The sequence below is a fragment of the Cydia fagiglandana genome, chromosome 18 (assembly GCF_963556715.1).
Source record: "Cydia fagiglandana chromosome 18, ilCydFagi1.1, whole genome shotgun sequence".
Classification (NCBI taxonomy): domain Eukaryota; kingdom Metazoa; phylum Arthropoda; class Insecta; order Lepidoptera; family Tortricidae; genus Cydia; species Cydia fagiglandana.
The window spans coordinates 488087-507667 of NC_085949.1; the positions used below are offsets into that span (position 1 = coordinate 488087).

Genomic DNA, 19581 nt, shown 5'->3' on the forward strand with positions numbered 1-19581 from the left:
CGCTTACTTTTCTATGACATGACAGGCGATCACGTGACGCTTTCCATAGAAAACGATGCGCCGGACCTCCGGCCCGGACACGGCCCGGTCTAACGCCTTAACAGTAGAGGCTTTGTTCAGATATTTGTGACCACCATGGCCGCTCCGAGACCGTACATTTGACTAGCCCGCTTATTTCGCGGCTCCATTACAGTTTCTGGCAGCGAAGCAAACTTATAAGTATATTTCACACTGAATTCTTAGTTTTCTGATCTTACTGGCATATATGTAGCACTGAATTTATTATTCATGTGTGTAGTATCTGTTTGTCTTTTTAGTACTATGCCTTATGGGAAACGCTCGAAAAGATAGTTCAGATCCGGAAACCGCTACCAACTTTTAGTATGTTGTTGGGCATCCCAAGTAGCACGGAAGTGTCGGCAACATCAATATACCAGCCAATTTAGAACCTAGAGTGATTTAAGAGACGTATAAGAGTGTCAGAAAAGATTTAAGCTGTATAAAAGGTATTTTACAGACATTATACAGCTCAAGCTGTATAAAATCATTATAAAGGATTCTGCGGAATCATGGGGTGCTTTATCAGAATATAAAAAATCTACTATAAAACTAAAAGTGTTGTGAAAGGGTCCATATTGGCTCATATACAATTTATTATTCGTAAAGAAGACAGACAAGTAAAGTAGAGGGAATTTCGATAGCTAAAGTGGAAAATAATCAATAAACCAGGCAGTCGACTAGTTGTGATGGGTTTATTTTGCGAACTGACGTACAAAAATATAAACAGTCAAAATAACATTAGAATTTAAATATGGAATTAAAAAAGAACTTAAGACTAGACATAGATAATAGTGTAAACGTATCAAAACCTATTTACATATACACCCTTAACATCCCACCCCCTTGTGTGCGAAAGCACACAAAACTAGCCAGACTAGATATAAACTGAGACTTTATGCCTCTAATCTGACCAATTTTTTAGAAGGTCGACGAAGGATTCCACCTGATGTGGCTACGTCCACCACCCTGACCACTCCGTCTCTGCCAGGGAATGTAGCAACGACGCGGCCGCGTGGCCAGGTTCCTCGGGGTAGGTTCTGGTCTACAATGATGACTAAGTCGCCAACAGTCAAGTCGTGCTCTCTGTTCTCCGCTATCTGGCGAGGTTGCATGGTTGGCAGAATTTCTTTTACCCATCGGTTCCAAAAGTGGTCGGCCAATCTCAACGCCTTCCTCCAGTCAGCACGTCTTAAAAGGTCTCGGTCGTCAAGGGTTGCAGGCAGAACCTGGTTAGAAGATGAGCCAATTAGAAAGTGGAAGGGCGTTAGGGTTTCCTGGTCTTCAGGGCCAACAGGGACATGGGTCAGAGGTCGAGAATTTACAATTGCCTCAGCTTCTAGAAGGAGAGTTACTAGGACTTCGGGATTAGGTTCTCTTTCACGTAATGTGGCGTTCAGCGCGATTTTGATGGTGCGAATCAGTCTCTCCCAGCATCCGCCGAAAAAAGGAGCAGCGGCAGGAATAAAGCTCCATTTTATTCCTCTATTGGCAGCAAAATCGTAGACCTCGTGCTGATAAAATTCTCGTAAAATTCGGTCTGCACCAATAAAACATGTACCGTTGTCAGAATATACAGTATTGGGAGTTCCTCTTCTAGCAATAAACCGTCGCAGGCTCATTATTGCGGAGTCAGCAGAAAGGGAATGTACAAGCTCCAGGTGAACGGCTCTGGATGTCATGCAGGTGTACAGGGCCACATAACGTTTCTCTTGTCTTCGACCGATCTTGGTATTCAACGGGCCGAAATAATCCAAGCCAGTGTACGTGAATGGGCGGCGGTGGTGGGCAAGCCGCTGAGGAGGAAGGTTACCGGTCATCGGATTCATTGGCTTTGCTCTTTTGATGCGACAGAACAAACATTTGCTGGTGACGCTTCGAACAGTACTGCGCAGATGAAGAAGCCAATATTTTTGTCGAACCTCATTGACCACCATTTCATTGTTTGCATGTCCAGCCTTGCGATGGTAGAAATTGACCAATAAGCGCACTACTGGGTGTCGTCCATCTAGAATGATTGGAAACTTGATCTCGGAACCGACGTCTTGTACAGCAACGATTCTGCCAGCTAGGTGCAACAAGTTGTCTGGCCCCATTCTGGGAGAAAGCTTCGCCAGGCGACTACTCTTTGGTATCAATTCTCCACGTTCTATTATTGGGATTTCGTCACTAAATGACTCAGATTGTACTTTCTTCAGGACGTGCCTTTCTGCGGCTTCCATAAGTTCCGCTGTCAGGGGGATTAGAGTGGTGGACGTAGGTGTATTCGTACGTTGACGAAGCCTAACATCGGTGCTAGGAGCAACGCGACCTACCCGATCTAAAGCCGAGCGAAATTTAGACGCAGCTTGCAAAATGCGAGCAGTAGCACGAAGTAATCGTAGCCAGTCACTAAAACGACTGAAATCCGCGGTAATTGTCAGATGACCAACCACAAGTCCAGAAGTCTGCTTCCGCTCTTCCTGGACTATAGGCTGACCAGCTGGTTCAACAGGCCAATTCTCCGGAGGATCGAGGAGGAACGAGGGACCTGTAAACCATCGGTGGTTTGGATTAAGATGAAGCGGCTTAATCCTAGTGGCATCGTCCGCAACGTTCAAATCAGTTGGGACCCATTTCCAATCTTGCACGCGCGTATTTTCTGTAATTTCTCCTACGCGATGGGCCACAAAGGGTTTGTACGTTCGTGCGTCACTTCTGAGCCAACCGAGGACAGTTCTTGAATCTGTCCACAAGAAAGTTCGTAAAGGTTTTTTCTTATGAAACTCTTTAATAGTGACAGCAAGGCGAGAAGCTATCAAAGCGCCCTGCAATTCTAGCCGAGGAATTGAAGTGGGCTTCAAAGGTGAGACTCTCGTCTTACTGGTGATGAGTGCGAGCTTGACTGTACCATCTGCATACAATAAGCGCCAATAAGCGACGGTGGCAAAGGCAAGCTCGCTTGCGTCCGCGAAAATGTGTAGCTCCCTGTGTATAGGTTCTCCATTGAGCTTGGCGTACCATCGTGGAATCCTAATTGTAGATACGTCAGACAGTTCCTTAAACCACTCGTTCCACTTTAAAATCTGTGATGGTGGAAATGGTGTGTCCCAGTCAATATTGGATCTCCACGCCTCCTGAAGCAGTATACGCCCTTTGACCACTATTGGGCCCAACAAACCTAGTGGGTCGTATACTTTCATGAGGTGGGACAACACTTTGCGTTTATTAAAACTGCCCTGTAGTATGAGACCTTCTAAACCGGTCCTAAATCCGATAGTGTCTGATATAGGATCCCATGAAACACCTAAGGCTCTGACGCTACTTGACTCACTACCAAGTGACATCTCACTAGGCTGAGCGGCGCGCAGTTCAGTCGGTACAAGACGCAATGCTCCTTGATCGTTAGAAATCCAGCCACACATTTCGAAACATGCGTTACGATGAATAGTCACAACATCGGATGCCATCTGTGCAGCTTCGTCCACATCGTCCAGGCTATCCAGGAAATCGTCCATGTAGGAACTATGGATACTTGCGTTGGCTGCCGCTGGATACGAATCTTGGTGAGACATAGCGTTTTTATGTTTAATGTACAACGCAGTAAAAGGACTGGACGATGCTCCAAAAATGACAGCTGTCATCCGATATTCTTTTAGAGGCGTTGTTTCCCTTGACTGAACGTCGCGCCATAAAAAACGTAGTGCGTCACGATCTTGTTCACGGATTTTTATTTGAGGAAACATTTCCTTAATATCAGCTGTTATAGCAACAGCGCCCTCTCTGAACCGAAATAAAATACCTAATAAATTTTCTAAAAGATCAGGTCCTTGAAGCAGCAACGAGTTTAATGAAACACCCTGATTAGTCGCGGCTGCGTCGTGGACAACACGAAGTTTACGTTTTTGTGGATGGTACACGCCAAAATGAGGCAAATACCACCTTATTCTTGCGTTAATGCCACTTTCATTAGGTTCAGATTCGGTTTTTAATTTATTTTTATTGATATTCACACTTGACAGCTCAATGTCAAAATTTGTTTCTGCTTTATTCGGACTGACTGTACTAGGTTGTAAGTTATCAGATAAGGTGTGAATTTTATTTGAATAATCGCTTAAATTGGTATCGCGTTTGAGATCAATGCTGGTGTTGACGCTTTTAGTGATAAGATGATTATAATAAGTGCCGGGATTGCACTCCTCAGCATAATTTTTAGCAATCATGTTATCAATAAACTTTTTATACGCGTCAGCAAAGGCGGGCTCACGAATCATTCGCCTTTCGAGGCTTAGAAATCTTGATAAAGCTTGCGGGTAGCTATCGGGAACACACTGTATGTTGTCACGCCACGGAAGACCTACTTCATATCTACCGGTCGGTAAGCGTGTGGTGGTAGCATCAAGAATCTCGACGGCACGGGAGTCTAGCTTGCTAAATAGAGTCTCGCGCTTAGAGATACCGAGCGAGTCGAGTTTGTATTGCTCCTTTATCAGTGACTCCAGGCGTTCATTCTCAGAAGGTTCAGTGCGGTCTAACTGACAATGGTTGACGAACTCGACTGGCTTGGTTTTGCTACTCGTTGGTCCATACAAAGTCCAACAGGGGGTGGGATGTTAAGTGCGACAAGCGGCGGGCTCGTTACGTCTGCCTTCACAAACCTCGCGACATATTGACAGATGCCAATGCTCAGCACCAATAAGTACGGTTGGTGTAGCGTCAGCATATGTCAAGTATTCGGCTAGGTCTTTTAAGTGAGCATAAGATTCAATGGTCTCTCTAGATAGAGTTTGTTCGTTCAAGCCTAACGATTGTACAGCCTTAGCACGATTTACCAAATGGATGTCAGATTCATATTTACCTCTTATGTAAAAGTCAACGTACCTTACCTTTGTAGTTGTTTGTAAACCCATGATACCATTGACAGTTATGATCTCTTCAGGCCCTATTAAACCTATGCGAGCAGCCACTTTACAATCGATCATAGTCGCAGTACTGCCATCATCGAGAAACGCGAAGGTTTCATAGCTGCCATTTGGCCCTGACAGTGTCACTGGTAAAACCTTCAACATTGTAATATTTGAACATATTTCATTAGACGTTTTATGTTGGTTACACGATATACCTATATTAGACACAGTCACATTATTGTCTGACACCTTATTATCGGCTGGCGAGGAACTCGACGTATGCTGGGTATCACTTTCAGCCGCAGCAACGCAAATGTTGTTATTAATCCGTGTATCGGGTGTAGACGGTGATCTAAATGTATCCTGCCTGCCGTGCAAAAGAGGGTTGTGTCGAAAAGTACAACCATCGACCCCGCAAGGGTTGCTTTTGCACAATTTCCATAGGTGTGAGTTGTCTTTTAGACATTTATAACAAACTTTGTGTTCACGTAACCAACGCCACCTATCGTCAACAGATAACGACGTAAATTCAGTACATTTTTTTATATTGTGGGATTTTTTACAATAAACACACTCTATCTTACCAATCGTTTTATTTTTGTCATGAGTGACGGAATGTATATTTTCACGTTTAAATGGTTTATTCATTGGAAAATGTACTCGTGATTGTTGCGGTATAGACATAGAAAGCCCTACTTCTGGCGATAAAGCGAATTTAACATAGCGTTCGTGTTCGCGTGTTAGAAAGTCAGATAAAAGTTCTAACTTTGACTTGAGATGGTTTGACGTTTCTGACAAATCTGACGCATAATCAGACCATCTCATTTTCATTAAAGGGTTAAATTTTCCTAGAATATTATGAAACAGCTCCGGCGATTGTAAATATTCTCGTAGGCCGAGTAATTTCATAGTAGACAAAGAATTGCGTACCTTATTAGCGAAAATACCTATCTCCTTTAGGTCAGGCCCGAGCCGAGGCAGCGTTTTCAAAATCTGAACTTCGCCGAAGACAATCATTTCGGGACAAGCAAATGTACGTTCGAGTGCTGCCATGATATCTTCGGAAGCTGCCGCGGTGTTGAGTAAAGAGGCGACGGCCTCCCGGGCGGGCCCGCGGAGTGCGTTATGTAGACGCGCCGTATTTTCTGCGGGGGAATAAGAAGTTTTAGTACTATCAAATAAGTATTTAAATTGAAGCCATTGTGACGAGTTGCCATAGAAAGTTGGAAGCTCAATTTTAGCTTTTCTTGGCACGTCTCGTGCGGCGAGCGCTTTAGCTGCGGCAGCCGTATCGGCAATAGCTTGTAAAAGCGTGGCAGAGCCGGTTATTGGCTCGGTTTGATCTTGACGGCGGCACTCTTCATTTACATGATCATTGTTAAAATCAATCAGTGCATTATCGTGGCCGTTTTGACGTTTGACGTCTTCACGCAATAAAGGTGAATTAATACGGTTATTTACTACATTACACTCTACAGGAGGTTCTGGCCGTAAATTTATAGGGGGATCGGCGGTCATGGTGGTAACTACCGCTATATGTGGCGGAATAGTTACACCCACTTCGGCCCGTGTGTCTACGGGTTGCCTTTCCTGATTTACGTCACGAACCCAAGATGCTGTACGAGAATATGCATTACTAACCGTGTGATTGGAACGCTCCTCGGCTTCTAAGGCGGCTATTTTCGCTTCAAGTTCAAGCTGTTCTACCTGTTTAACCTGCTCAAGGAGTTTCCGTTCGCGTTGAAAGAGCTCTTGTTCCCTTTCTATGCTCTTGCGGGCCAAGTGGGCCTCCGCGGTCAATCGTCGTGCCCTAATCGTGGCCGATGATCGCGTAGAGCCCGAAGCGCGAGACCTGCAACTGAGGGGAACATTAACTTGTTCGGCGCTGGTGCCGGTTGTGAGGCACTCGCGAGACGTCCCGGGGATTTGCGGGTCGGAAGCCGCGGGTGGTACGGTGGCGTCGGCCGCACCGTGATCCAACTTTTTGGACTGGCCGAGCCTACCCGTGGCAGGGGTACCCGTTTCCGAGCGCGTCATTTTAGCGCTTTTAGCCGACTGCTTGGTTTTAGATCGCAAGATCATAAGTGAGGGAGAAGGACCAAATAAAGAAGACAGACAAGTAAAGTAGAGGGAATTTCGATAGCTAAAGTGGAAAATAATCAATAAACCAGGCAGTCGACTAGTTGTGATGGGTTTATTTTGCGAACTGACGTACAAAAATATAAACAGTCAAAATAACATTAGAATTTAAATATGGAATTAAAAAAGAACTTAAGACTAGACATAGATAATAGTGTAAACGTATCAAAACCTATTTACATATACACCCTTAACAATTCGAATATTTCTAATAATACCGCTTTGTAGTCATAATCATCGTTTCTCCGAAAATTGTTACTCATATTTTTTTTTTATAGTTTTTTGTGCTACTACCTACATTATTCATAACGATACATATTCCGTTCTTTTTTACTCATAATATTGTCACTGAGAATGTATCTGTGCCCATAATGTTATTTGTAAGAATTTCTCGAAGACTAAGGCGGGAGCATTTGCTCTCGCTACGCTCGCTCACTATGAGGGTCACAGGATTTCGGTTCTGTAAGGTTCGCAGTTCTAACCTAACCTAACCCACCATTCTGGCAGCATTTCGGTTCTGTGAGGGTCGCAGTTCTAACCTAACCTAACCCACCTTTCTGGCAGCATTTCGGTTCTGTGAGGGTCGCAGTTCTAACCTAACCTAACCCACCTTTCTGGCAGCATTTCGGTTCTGTGAGGGTCGCAGTTCTAACCTAACCTAACCCACCATTCTGGCAGCATTTCGGTTCTGTGAGGGTCGCAGTTCTGACCTAACCCACCTGTCTGGCAGCATTTCGGTTCTGTGAGGGTCACAGTTCTAACCTAACCTAACCCACCTTTCTGGCAGCATTTCGGTTCTGTGAGGGTCGCAGTTCTAACCTAACCTAACCCACCTGTCTGGCAGCATTTCGGTTCTGTGAGGGTTACAGTTCTAACCTAACCTAACCCACCTTTCTGGCAGCATTTCGGTTCTGTGAGGGTCGCAGTTCTAACCTAACCTAACCCACTTTTCTGGCAGCATTTCGATTCTGTGAGGGTCGCAGTTCTAACCTAACCTAACCCACCTTTCTGGGAGCATTTCGGTTCTGTGAGGGTCGCAGTTCTAACCTAACCCACCTTTCTGGCAGGATTTTAACCTGGCTTGACCTACAGGTGCATGCTGTTATAAATAAAATCAAATATGTCAAAATCGATATGTCGAGTAATAATATCATCATCATCATCATTTCAGCCTATATACGTCCCACTGCTGAGCACAGGCCTCCTCTCATGCGCGAGAGGGCTTGGGCTATAGTCCCCACGCTAGCCCAATGCGGATTGGGGAGTAATAATATACGCATACATTTTAGTAATAGAGATATTTATGTACAATGACATTATGAATATAATAAATTCGAAATTCCAATGAGTATTGTTTAAAATGAAAATGTACAATGATCATTAGGATGTAAAATTATATGAGATACATTTTCGGAGTTTCAATAATCGAATTTGCAATTTTATATGAACTTTGGCGCACCCGTTGTGAAACACTACAAGCTAATTCTATCGTAAAAGCTGTATACAGGCTGTATTGTAGTAACACTTGGCACTTTTAGCTGTATAAAAGTATCTGTCAACTCCGTTTTAAAACTTTAAGTGTTGTGAAACACTACAAGCTAATTTTATCGTAAGAGCTGTATACAGGCTGTATTGTAGTATCACTTGGCACTTGTAGCTGTACAAATGTATCTGTCAACCCCGTTTTAAAGCTATTTCTTATGGCGTAATTTTACTCTCCTATAAGATTAGTAGCTGTATAACTTCTGTCTGTAAGGGTATTATAAAACTAAACGAATAAATGGCAGCTATAGTACAGCTTTTTTCTGTATTACTGACAGAGTCGCTTATTTCGGCGTAATTTTACACTCGTATAAGTATATATTTCGACCACGAAAATAAAAAAATGTAATGAACAAAATTAATAATTTAGAAAATTATGAAATGGAACGAAGAATAGACCAAATACATTTGGACCTAAGGGTTTTTTTATTTGTTATACGGATCTCTAAAGAGACTTATAACTTATGTACGGAGAACCGAAATACAGCCAAACGAATACAAATCTTCTATTCTAAAGCTGTTTTAATTACAAAAGCTGTAAATGACACTCCATTTATTACACAGCACAGCTACTAAGATTATAATGCTCTCCAAATATCCTGTAAGCTGTTTAAAAATTGTCGCCATTTTCCAATGAAAAAAAAAGTATTTGTAAATATAATTAAGGAAATACTTGCAAATATTAAGCAGACTAACATCGTGTTATGATTACCAGCTAAAATAAATTAACTTTAGCCTTAGAATTAATATTTATAAAACTTTTTGTTAAAAACAAACACTAACTTTACCGATTTTTGATATTTTCCTTATGGTTTCTCTTTGTTATTTTGCAGGCGCGTGAATATTTTGCCAGAAAAGATACACAGGTTCACAATAAATAATAATCGGCACTTACAAATAGTATAATACTTATTCCACTTAAGTCCTCTATAATATTTACTTTTACTTTTACCATCCACTATAACACTTTATTGTCGCCATTACTCTATTACGAATGAACAAGATTAAGACATTTTAGTTTCCTAAATGATTATTATTCTCTTGTAATCATTTTTAAAAACTCATTTAAAACTCATATTCTTATATCGTACTTATAAGAGATTATCTGTAGTGTTAAGGTTTCCTGTTACACCGAAATATAGCTGTAATGCAGCTATTATGCAGCTTATGTATTGTTTATACAGCTACTCTACAGCTCTAATAACGCGAAAGGCTGTATAATTTGGGCCCTTTTTTAACTTATAGGGGCTGTATAAGCGCTTATATAGCCTTTGTACAGCTTATAGTATACAAATAAACTTAAATACAGCTTATATACAGCTTGCAATGCTACTTGGGATGGTATTGGGTCTCCAAAACTGCCGGGAGACAGCGGCGCCGGCCATCTACTTCAGCGGAATGACGTCATCAAAATGACTCTCGTTGCGAATATTGCATATTGAATATTTTTTTACATCATTTTGATTCTTTTGTAAATGGCTCTTAAACTGCTGTATATTTTATTTTGATGACATGATTTAAGTAGATGGCCGGCGCCACTGTCTCCCGGCAGTTTTGGAGACCCAATGCCATGCCCAACAAACATACTAAAAGTTGGTAGCGGTTTCCAAATCTGAACTATATTCCCATAAGGCAGTTCATTATTTATTATGCTTTCGAATAAACAAAAACTTCAATTTTGAGGTTTCATTCTTAACTTCCTTCGAATCCTTTTACAATAAAAGTACATAATTCTTACAGTCCATATGGTGCTACATTACCGCCCTAGGGCGACATTAAGGACAATCATCATCATCATCTCAGCCATAAGACGTCCACTGCTGAACATAGGCCTCCCCCTTTTGGGGGGTGTATGCCATAATCGCCACGCTTGGCAGGCGGGTTGGCGATCGCAGTCGAGTACACCGAATTTGAGGGACGCTGCTGCCCGTCCACCGGTGGTCTTGTACGTAGTTTAAGGACATACCCGGGTCCAATTAAGGACAATACGCGCCTATATTATAAACGTATTGCGCCATATGAACCTACTGTAAAACTACAATACTACCAGGCCTATTCGGATTTAGAGATAATCACAAGATCTTGAGACGATTTAGAGATCAACTAGATCTACATTAGATATCGACTAGATGTGACTTGGATATCTATTAAGTCTTGTCGACTCTTGTGTAACTTGTCGAAATCGTTCAAGAGGACCTCCAGAATCGCGGAAAAGTCAAATTTGACATATCTATTTTGTCGAAATCGTTCAAGAGGACCTCCAGAATCACGGAAACGTCAAATTTGACATATCTATCTTACAAATATCTTTAAATTATCCGTATCGTAACTTGTTGAAGTCTTGTAGAAATCTAATTCATTTTCGAATCGAGCCGTACTACTTGTACAATACACGTGCGAAAAGATAATTCGCAATTCAGGTCGATTTAAAACACTTAGGTCGTATTTTAATTTATCGCCACTCGTTGCGAATTTCCTGCTGTCTTAAGGTGACAGTCAATTTCCAACGACAGCTGCACTACTGTTCATTTTACTATTAGTCCGGTGGCCGGCTGCATGAAACAAACCTCATCAAAAAATAGAATATACCTACCCTGTAGAGGTACCTGACATTTAGTAGCTTCCAACGCACTTGGTCGGCCTAGGCTTAACCTGGCAGATTTTGTACAAATGGCAAAAACGTTGGACAAAAATTCATCAAAAAAAACCTCATCGAAAAATAGAATGAAACTTGTATGGTAGGATACCTGACCTTGAGAACAGTAAAAAAAAAGTGGTCGGCCTCACCTTAACCTGGCAGTTTTTGCAGTCCGACCAGATTTATTGGGTCACGTGAAAGCTACAATTTACCTCATCGAAAAATAGAATGAAACAAACGGATTATAATAGCTAAAATAAGCCTGTTGACGTATGTCTTGGTCGGCCTCACCTTAACCTGGCAGTTTTTGCAGTCCGACCAGATTTATAAAAAAATCATCAAAATTTTCTTATCGAAAAATCGTATGAAACTTGTATGGTACGATAGCTGCCTTTGAGGACAGTAAAAAAAAAAGTGGTCGGCCAAATCCTGTGTTGGCAGGTTCCTGTGTCCGACCAATTTTGTGGTACCACGTAAGAGCTACAATTTACCTCATCGAAAAATAGAATGAAACAAACGGATTATAATAGCTAAAATAAGCCTGTTGACGTATGTCTTGGTCGGCCTCACCTTAACATGGCAGTTTTTGCAGTTTGACCAAATTTATAAAAAAAAATTCAAATTTTTTTTATCGAAAAATCGTATGAAACTTGTATGGTACGATAGCTGCCTTTGAGGACAGTAAAAAAAAAAGTGGTCGGCCAAATCCTGTGTTGGCAGGTTCCTGTGTCCGACCAATTTTGTGGTACCACGTGAGAGCTACAATTTACCTCATCGAAAAATAGAATGAAACAAACGGATTATAATAGCTTAAATAAGCCTGTTGACGTATGTCTTGGTCGGCCTCACCTTAACCTGGCAGTTTTTGCAGTCCGACCAAATTTATAAAAAAATCAAAAAAAATATTATCGAAAAATCGTATGATACTTGTACGGTACGATAGCTGCCTTTGAGGACAGTAAAAAAAAAGTGGTCGGCCAAATCCTGTGTTGGCAGGTTCCTGTGTCCGACCAATTTTGTGGTACCACCTGAGAGCTACAATTTACCTCATCGAAAAATAGAATGAAACAAACGGATTATAATAGCTAAAATAACCCTGTTGACGTATGGCTTAGTCGGGCTCACCGTAGCCTGGCAGTTTTTGCAGTCCGACCAAATTTGTGGTACCACGTGAGAGCTACAATTTACCTCATCGAAAAATAGGATGAAAAAAAAACGGATTATAATAGCTAAGATAAACCTGTTAACGTATGGCTTGTTAGGGACGGCTTTCATAAATTCAATGTGGCAGTGTGCGGCAGAATCCACTTGCATCAAATTTGATGCAACACATTGTGCCTGGACATTAAGAGATGAAATGTATAAGATCAAATGGCTTGAAGGACACATAACGCCTTTGCGAGTCGAAGAAATAACAATAGATAAGTCGAAGTCTGGGGAAAGTTCGTCAGACTTCGACTCCGAAGATGATTATGATTAACGGTAATTATTTACAATAAAAGGGTTATTCCTACTAGTTACCACCAAGTTCTCATCAGTGGTAACTACTGGGAATTATTTTCCCACATTTAACCATTGGTAACTACTGGGGAAAAAAAATCCTAGTAGTTACCACCAACTCGGTTTTGTGGTACCTACTGGGAATTTTTATTCCCAGTAGTTGCCACTGGTAAAAGGTGGGAATTTATTTTCTACAAACCGAGCTTCGAAGGAGAAATGCTACAGTTGATGGAAAAAAGGCTGATTTGATACAAAGATAATCACTTAATATATGTGAGGTTATCTTGTATATTTTACAATTTATTAAAATTTTGGAAGGCTCACGTGCAGTTTTTCCTCTTATATTACAAGTGTTCGATTGAAAACTAAGCTTTGGTGTATACCTGGATCACCTGCATGTACAAGAAGGCGTTTCATATACGCCCGCCCATCAGATAGGTACACAAAGTCATGATGCGTATGGAATACAGCATGTGTGGTCCTATTGTAGCTGTCACGTGGTACCACAAATTTGGTCGGACTGCAAAAACTGCCAGGCTACGGTGAGGCCGACCAAGCCATACGTCAACAGGTTTATTTTAGGTATTATAATCCGTTTGTTTCATTCTATTTTTCGATGAGGTAAATTGTAGCTCTCACGTGGTACCACAAAATTGGTCGGACACAGGAACCTGCCAACGCAGGATTTGGCCAACCACTTTTTTATTACTGTCCTCAAAGGCAGCTATCGTACCACACAAGTTTCACACGATTTTTCGATAAAAAAATTTTGATGATTTTTTTTATAAATTTGGCCGGACTGCAAAAACTGGCAGGTTAAGGTGAGGCCGACCAAGAAATACGTCAACAGGCTTATTTAAGCTATTATAATCCGTTTGTTTCATTCTATTTTTCGATGAGGTAAATTGTAGCTCTCCCGTGGTACCACAAAATTGGTCGGACACAGGAACCTGCCAACACAGGATTTGGCCGACCACTTTTTTTTTACTGTCCTCAAAGGCAGCTATCGTATCATACAAGTTTCATACGATTTTTCGATAAAAAATTTTTGAATTTTTTTTTTATAAATTTGGTCGGACTGCAAAAACTGCCAGGTTAAGGTGAGGCCGACCAAGACATACGTCAACAGGCTTATTTAAGCTATTATAATCCGTTTGTTTCATTCTATTTTTCGATGAGGTAAATTGTAGCTCTCACGTGGTACCACAAAATTGGTCGGACACAGGAACCTGCCAACACAGGATTTGGCCGACCACTTTTTTTTTACTGTCCTCAAAGGCAGCTATCGTACCATACAAGTTTCATACGATTTTTCGATAAAAAAATTTTGATGATTTTTTTATAAATTTGGTCGGACTGCAAAAACTGCCAGGTTAAGGTGAGGCCGACCAAGACATACGTCAACAGGCTTATTTTAGCTATTATAATCCGTTTGTTTCATTCTATTTTTCGATGAGATAAATTGTAGCTCTCACGTGGTACCACAAAATTGGTCGGACAGAGGAACCTGCCAACACAGGATTTGGCCGACCACTTTTTTTTTTACTGTCCTCAAAGGCAGCTATCGTACCATACAAGTTTCATACGATTTTTCGATAAAAAATTTTTGATGATTTTTTTATAAATCTGGTCGGACTGCAAAAACTGCCAGGTTAAGGTGAGGCCGACCAAGACATACGTCAACAGGCTTATTTTAGCTATTATAATCCGTTTGTTTCATTCTATTTTTCGATGAGGTAAATTGTAGCTCTCACGTGACCCAATAAATCTGGTCGGACTGCAAAAACTGCCAGGCTAAGGTGGGGCCGACCACTTTTTTTTTACTGTCCTCAAGGTCAGGTATCCTACCATACAAGTTTCATTCTATTTTTCGATGAGGTTTTTTTTGATGAATTTTTGTCCAACGTTTTTTCCATTTGTACAAAATCTGCCAGGTTAAGCCTAGGCCGACCAAGTGCGTTGGAAGCTACTAAATGTCAGGTACCTCTACAGGGTAGGTATATTCTATTTTTTGATGAGGTTTGTTTCATGCAGCCGGCCACCGGACTATATGGAAATTGACAATGACAGCGACGCGTTTGTGAGATACGTAGTATAAAAACAAAGATCACACTTACATTTTTACGAGATGGTTCACTTTTGCTAAGCTAATACGTACTTATATCGAAATAATAAGTTAGAACTGCTGTTCAATAACACAACTACCCTCCATGTATATTTCTTGACCATAACTGTCAGAACATAAGTAAGGTAAATAAAGTATTTTATAATAATACGCCATGATATTAAATTTGTATTAGTTTGCGTTAATTATTCTATAATAAATTAAACTAAATGCAGCAAATACATTTGTTGAATTGAATTATTATAATAACCGGATGTGCAGGAAACATCTTACTTGTTATTCCCACCAAGAAGTGGTAGAAGGGGTGAAGTCTAATCGAATATAAGCGGGTGTCTGACAGTTGTGGGTCACTTCTCAGTTGGAGAGCTACGACGACGAACGAAGTTAAGTGTCAATTTTATTTAATTGTGATTTTATGACTTGTTATAAATTTCTGTATGTTTTCTTCGTGTTATAGTCTGATGGTATGTACGTTACAATCTTTAATGTGAATATAACCCTTTGATGAGTTTTTAATAGTTACTATGTAACGTATATTCCAACTGATTACGGTGTAATACATCATGTGGCTTATTGCTCGATCTTTATTACTATTTTAAACTATGCCAAGTGTGTACGTTAAGGTAGCCAGTACTAACTATTAAGCCACCAATATTTATTACGCATAAAATAATATTTTTGTGAATGATGTGATAATAAAGCCGATTAATTGTTCCGTAAATCTACAATATACTTTTACTTACAATCTGCTTATATAAATATATTACTTAAATAATGTCTACCATTTTTCATATTCTAAACCTTGTAGTTGTCGCTATAATAAATACATTACTTTGAGCAATAATTAACTAGTCTTAATTAAATACTGCCTTACATCCTTATTTCCTATTTTATCCACGATAATATTAAAGTAAATCTGACATCAGAAGTGGGATGATATTACACACATTCTATGCCTACAAAACTAATGTTTCAGGAGCAGTACGAGTATAAGGACTGCTTATGCTAGTCAACAGCGGGACGCCATCCAACTCCAAACAGACACTGTAAACCGCGCTATCCTGGACACAAGGACACTGGTGTTTCACTTTCAGTGAAAACCCCAGGTGAAACAAGATATTTGGTATACTAAGCATGATGCTTTTTATGGAGAACCGCAGCAAGCAGCTCAAAAGTACTTCGCAAAACAGAAACTGCCGCACCTGTGAGACGCTGCGGAGTGGCGCCTGTCTGGAAGGATGACTGATGAATGATGTTGTTTCTGGTATGTTAAAATTTGGTTACACTTAAAAATAGGACTGTATAGGTATGTTTAGATATCGAATCACATCGAATAGTTACAGAGTTAGATAAACGTAAACGTCTGTCCTTTTCATAACCTGTTATGTAACCATAATGACGCATAAATAAATATTTTCTAATCTATACTATTCTAAATGACGACTTAGTTAATGACTGAATCGAATAATAATAAAAGAAAAAAAAGAAGCTATTTGTGAAATTGGATTTTAGAAAAGCAGTTTGGTTTGAATAAGTATCCAAACGTTGGAATAACGTTATTTATGGCCTGGATAAATATTTTAATCGTGATCAGTTAGCTACAACTCGAATCTCATTATAAGATTTTGAGGTCTGCATTAAAGACTACGTTGGAAATTTTAGGCGGTTAATAACAATGGGCATTTTAATTGTAACTTACCGCGTGTCTTAAGTTAGGTACGTTTATCAAGTCAGGTTCAGCTGTCGGTTTAGTTACGAATTTGATACTTAATTTAATTGTCGCGGTTATGATATTTGTCGTCAGATTTGTGACTTTTCCTAACCGGCCGTTAACGGTATACAGTTAAGTGGAAATACCCTTATACGTCCTTTGAATTTTTTTAGTCACATTATTTCTTATTTTTGTTACGATTGATACGAATAAATATTTATATAACACCAGTTACTTAGGTTCAATAGTCTGATATCGAAGGCACATATCTTAAAGATTCTATCTCACCGATCAGGATCTTATCAAGGAACTATTTCAATAAGTATAAAACAGTAAACAATATTAAACTGTCAGGTCGTTTTAAAACTGTAAAGGATAAAGTCAACACGCTTTTGGTTTTCAGTTACAAGCCCCTCGTAAGCTTATCGATATTAAAACAGTCGGTGGTAGTCGTGATACTTTCATAAATAGTAATAACGGCTATTTACAATTTTGCACCTACAGTGCTTATTGCGAGTTCTGTGTACAGATAATAATACGCGTTTGGCATAAAAGCGTTTTTGAAAGTATGCTTCCAATTTGATAAATTTACTGATTGATGGATATTAAATGACTATATAAAAAAAAAAGGATATCTCAGTGACAACCTTACACAATTACGTCATACAAAATAGTAGACTAGTCAGTATTGTTCTTGTGGTAATCAGAGGTAATTCAAGTCCCGTGTTAGTAAATTATGTTTTGAAACCGTGAAGTTGAAAGATTTTTGCACATGCAAATTAGTCAGTAAATAAAAAGCACATATTCTCTTGGTAATAAAAATACTTTACAAAAAAAAGGGGTAAATATACAACATAGAGTACAATAAATGTGTACAAAGTAAACATATTCCTTTAGGACCATTCATCTAGGTGACCTGTAACTGGGTTGCCAACTTTTTTTTGGTGGAATATAGTATTTTCCAGAATAAGGCATCAAAAATATAGTACATTTCAAAAAAAAAAATAGTACTTTTAGATAAAATACTAAACATGAGTGTAATATACTTTTTATCGGAAATATAGTATTTTAGCGTACTATATATTTTTCCAAAAGTATATAGTACAAAGAGCCAAAATATAGTACAATACGATATAATATAGTACGGTTGGCAACCCTACCTGTAAGGAATATAAAAAAATATATACACGGTGTAACATGAGGGGGCCGAATAGTTTTAGCAGCGTATTCCTGATTATATTTAGAGACAAAGTCCTTTAAACCTTTTTGAAATTCGCCTAGTTTCAGAGTTCATTTAATACAAATACAAAAAAAAAAAAAAATTAAAAAAAAAACTAGTTTTCTTTTTGATGACGATGTTACTACTATGGGACGTAGTCTAAATATCCTTATCGATAGATGTCAAAAAGTAACAAGTAACACTTTGCAACAACTATGATTTACGAAAAAAAAAAATTTGTAAAAATGCATTTTAAGTGACATGTTTACCAATAACATATACTTTTTAATGTACAAGTACATTAAAAAAAAAAATTTTTTTTTTTGGGCGAAATTGACATATACACATATTACATTATTTTCTCTCTTTTGACCTCAGAAATGCGTGGTTGAGGTCTTTCGCATTCCTTGTGAACACCATGTATATACGATATTTTAAACTGTTATATACTTTACCAGTTCTCGTAGTAAACTCGCATAAGCCCTTGGGTATATGTACCACCATTTACCTGGTCTGGCGGTAATTAAATATGCTGCGGTAATAAAATGCCTATAACAATGGCAATTTTGTACCTATGATCTTCTGGTTCATTTTAATGTTTGTTTTAATTTTGGTACATACAAGAAAACATAAGACCACCGGAATACTGATAAAGCCAAGTGGAAGGTAGATAGGTGAATTAACCTTTTGGTGCCACTTGTTGCTATGAGTGAGCTGTTCAGGAATAAAACGAATCGTATAATCCTGATTCTATAGTATTTAGCAAACATCAATTTTTATTTTTATTTATACCTAACCTATTGCCATAATGAAGCATGACTGATATAAATAATATGTCTTCGAATTAATTGTGTCCTACCCAGAAGCCCAAAACATCCTAGACCCATCCTAGAGAACAACTTTTGTAAGATGAATCCGCCTTTGTACGATAAGTTAAGATTCAACTAGAAGAATATCGCGTTATCTCCTGCGGTTTAAGGACAGTTACGATGGAAGCTCCAAAATACCATTTCATAAAAAGAAATACGTTGCCTATTATTTGTAACCACATTTTTATTTTGCCACCGAAGCTTCAGCTAAATAAAAGATAGATCTATACATATTGAATACATTATAGATAATACTGATCACTGACTTTTAAAATAGTTGTTTTGTGGGATGGCCGAACGGAGTTTAAAATTCTGTTACATTAGGTTTATATAATTCATGGGAGTGCCCAACGTAGGAAGTTCTAATGGAATGAAAAAAAAAAAAAAGAACGAAAAAAAAAATGATAAATGTTTATTTCTGTTAAACGATTCAGGTTAATTTATAAAATTATTAGGATTAAGAAGTTTTATATACTTAAGGTAATTTATGTATTAAAAAAAAAAAAAAAAAAGTTTATAAAGTTTACTTATGTGACATGAGTTGATTATCGATCGATTGAGAACTTCCAGTGTACATCATTCCAGTGTAGTTAAAAAGCTTATTTGACAAAATAATAACCGATTAATAATTGCTGCCGAGCCTGCGAGCTCTCACTTGATGTAAGTGAAAAAGTAGCAATATAGGGACCTGCTGCAGAGCCTGTGTGCCCCACTTGATGTTATAGGTGGACCAGTAGCCAACTCAGGGCGATACATGCTACCGAGGCTGACTTGATGTGATAAGTGCCCGTAGCATGGTGATTGTAAGTAGGATAATTGCTGCCGAGCCTGCGAGCTCTCGCTTGATGTAAGTGAAAAAGTAGCAATATAGGGACCTGCTGCAGAGCCTGTGTGC

The 19581-nt window shown here is 39.3% G+C and overlaps 1 protein-coding gene across 1 annotated transcript; it reads right to left on the minus strand.

The window, feature by feature from the left end:
* Positions 1–953: 953 nt before the first annotated feature.
* On the minus strand, positions 954–3611 carry LOC134673570 (uncharacterized). Its single transcript, XM_063531568.1, has one exon. The coding sequence runs from the start codon at positions 3609–3611 to the stop codon at positions 954–956; it is 2658 nt and encodes an 885-aa protein (XP_063387638.1).
* Between the last annotated feature and the right edge of the window lie 15970 nt (positions 3612–19581).

Excerpts from the sequence above, each read along its gene's own strand:
- LOC134673570 (XM_063531568.1), bottom strand. The coding sequence starts at position 3,611 with ATGTCTCACCAAGATTCGTATCCAGCGGCAGCCAACGCAAGTATCCAT.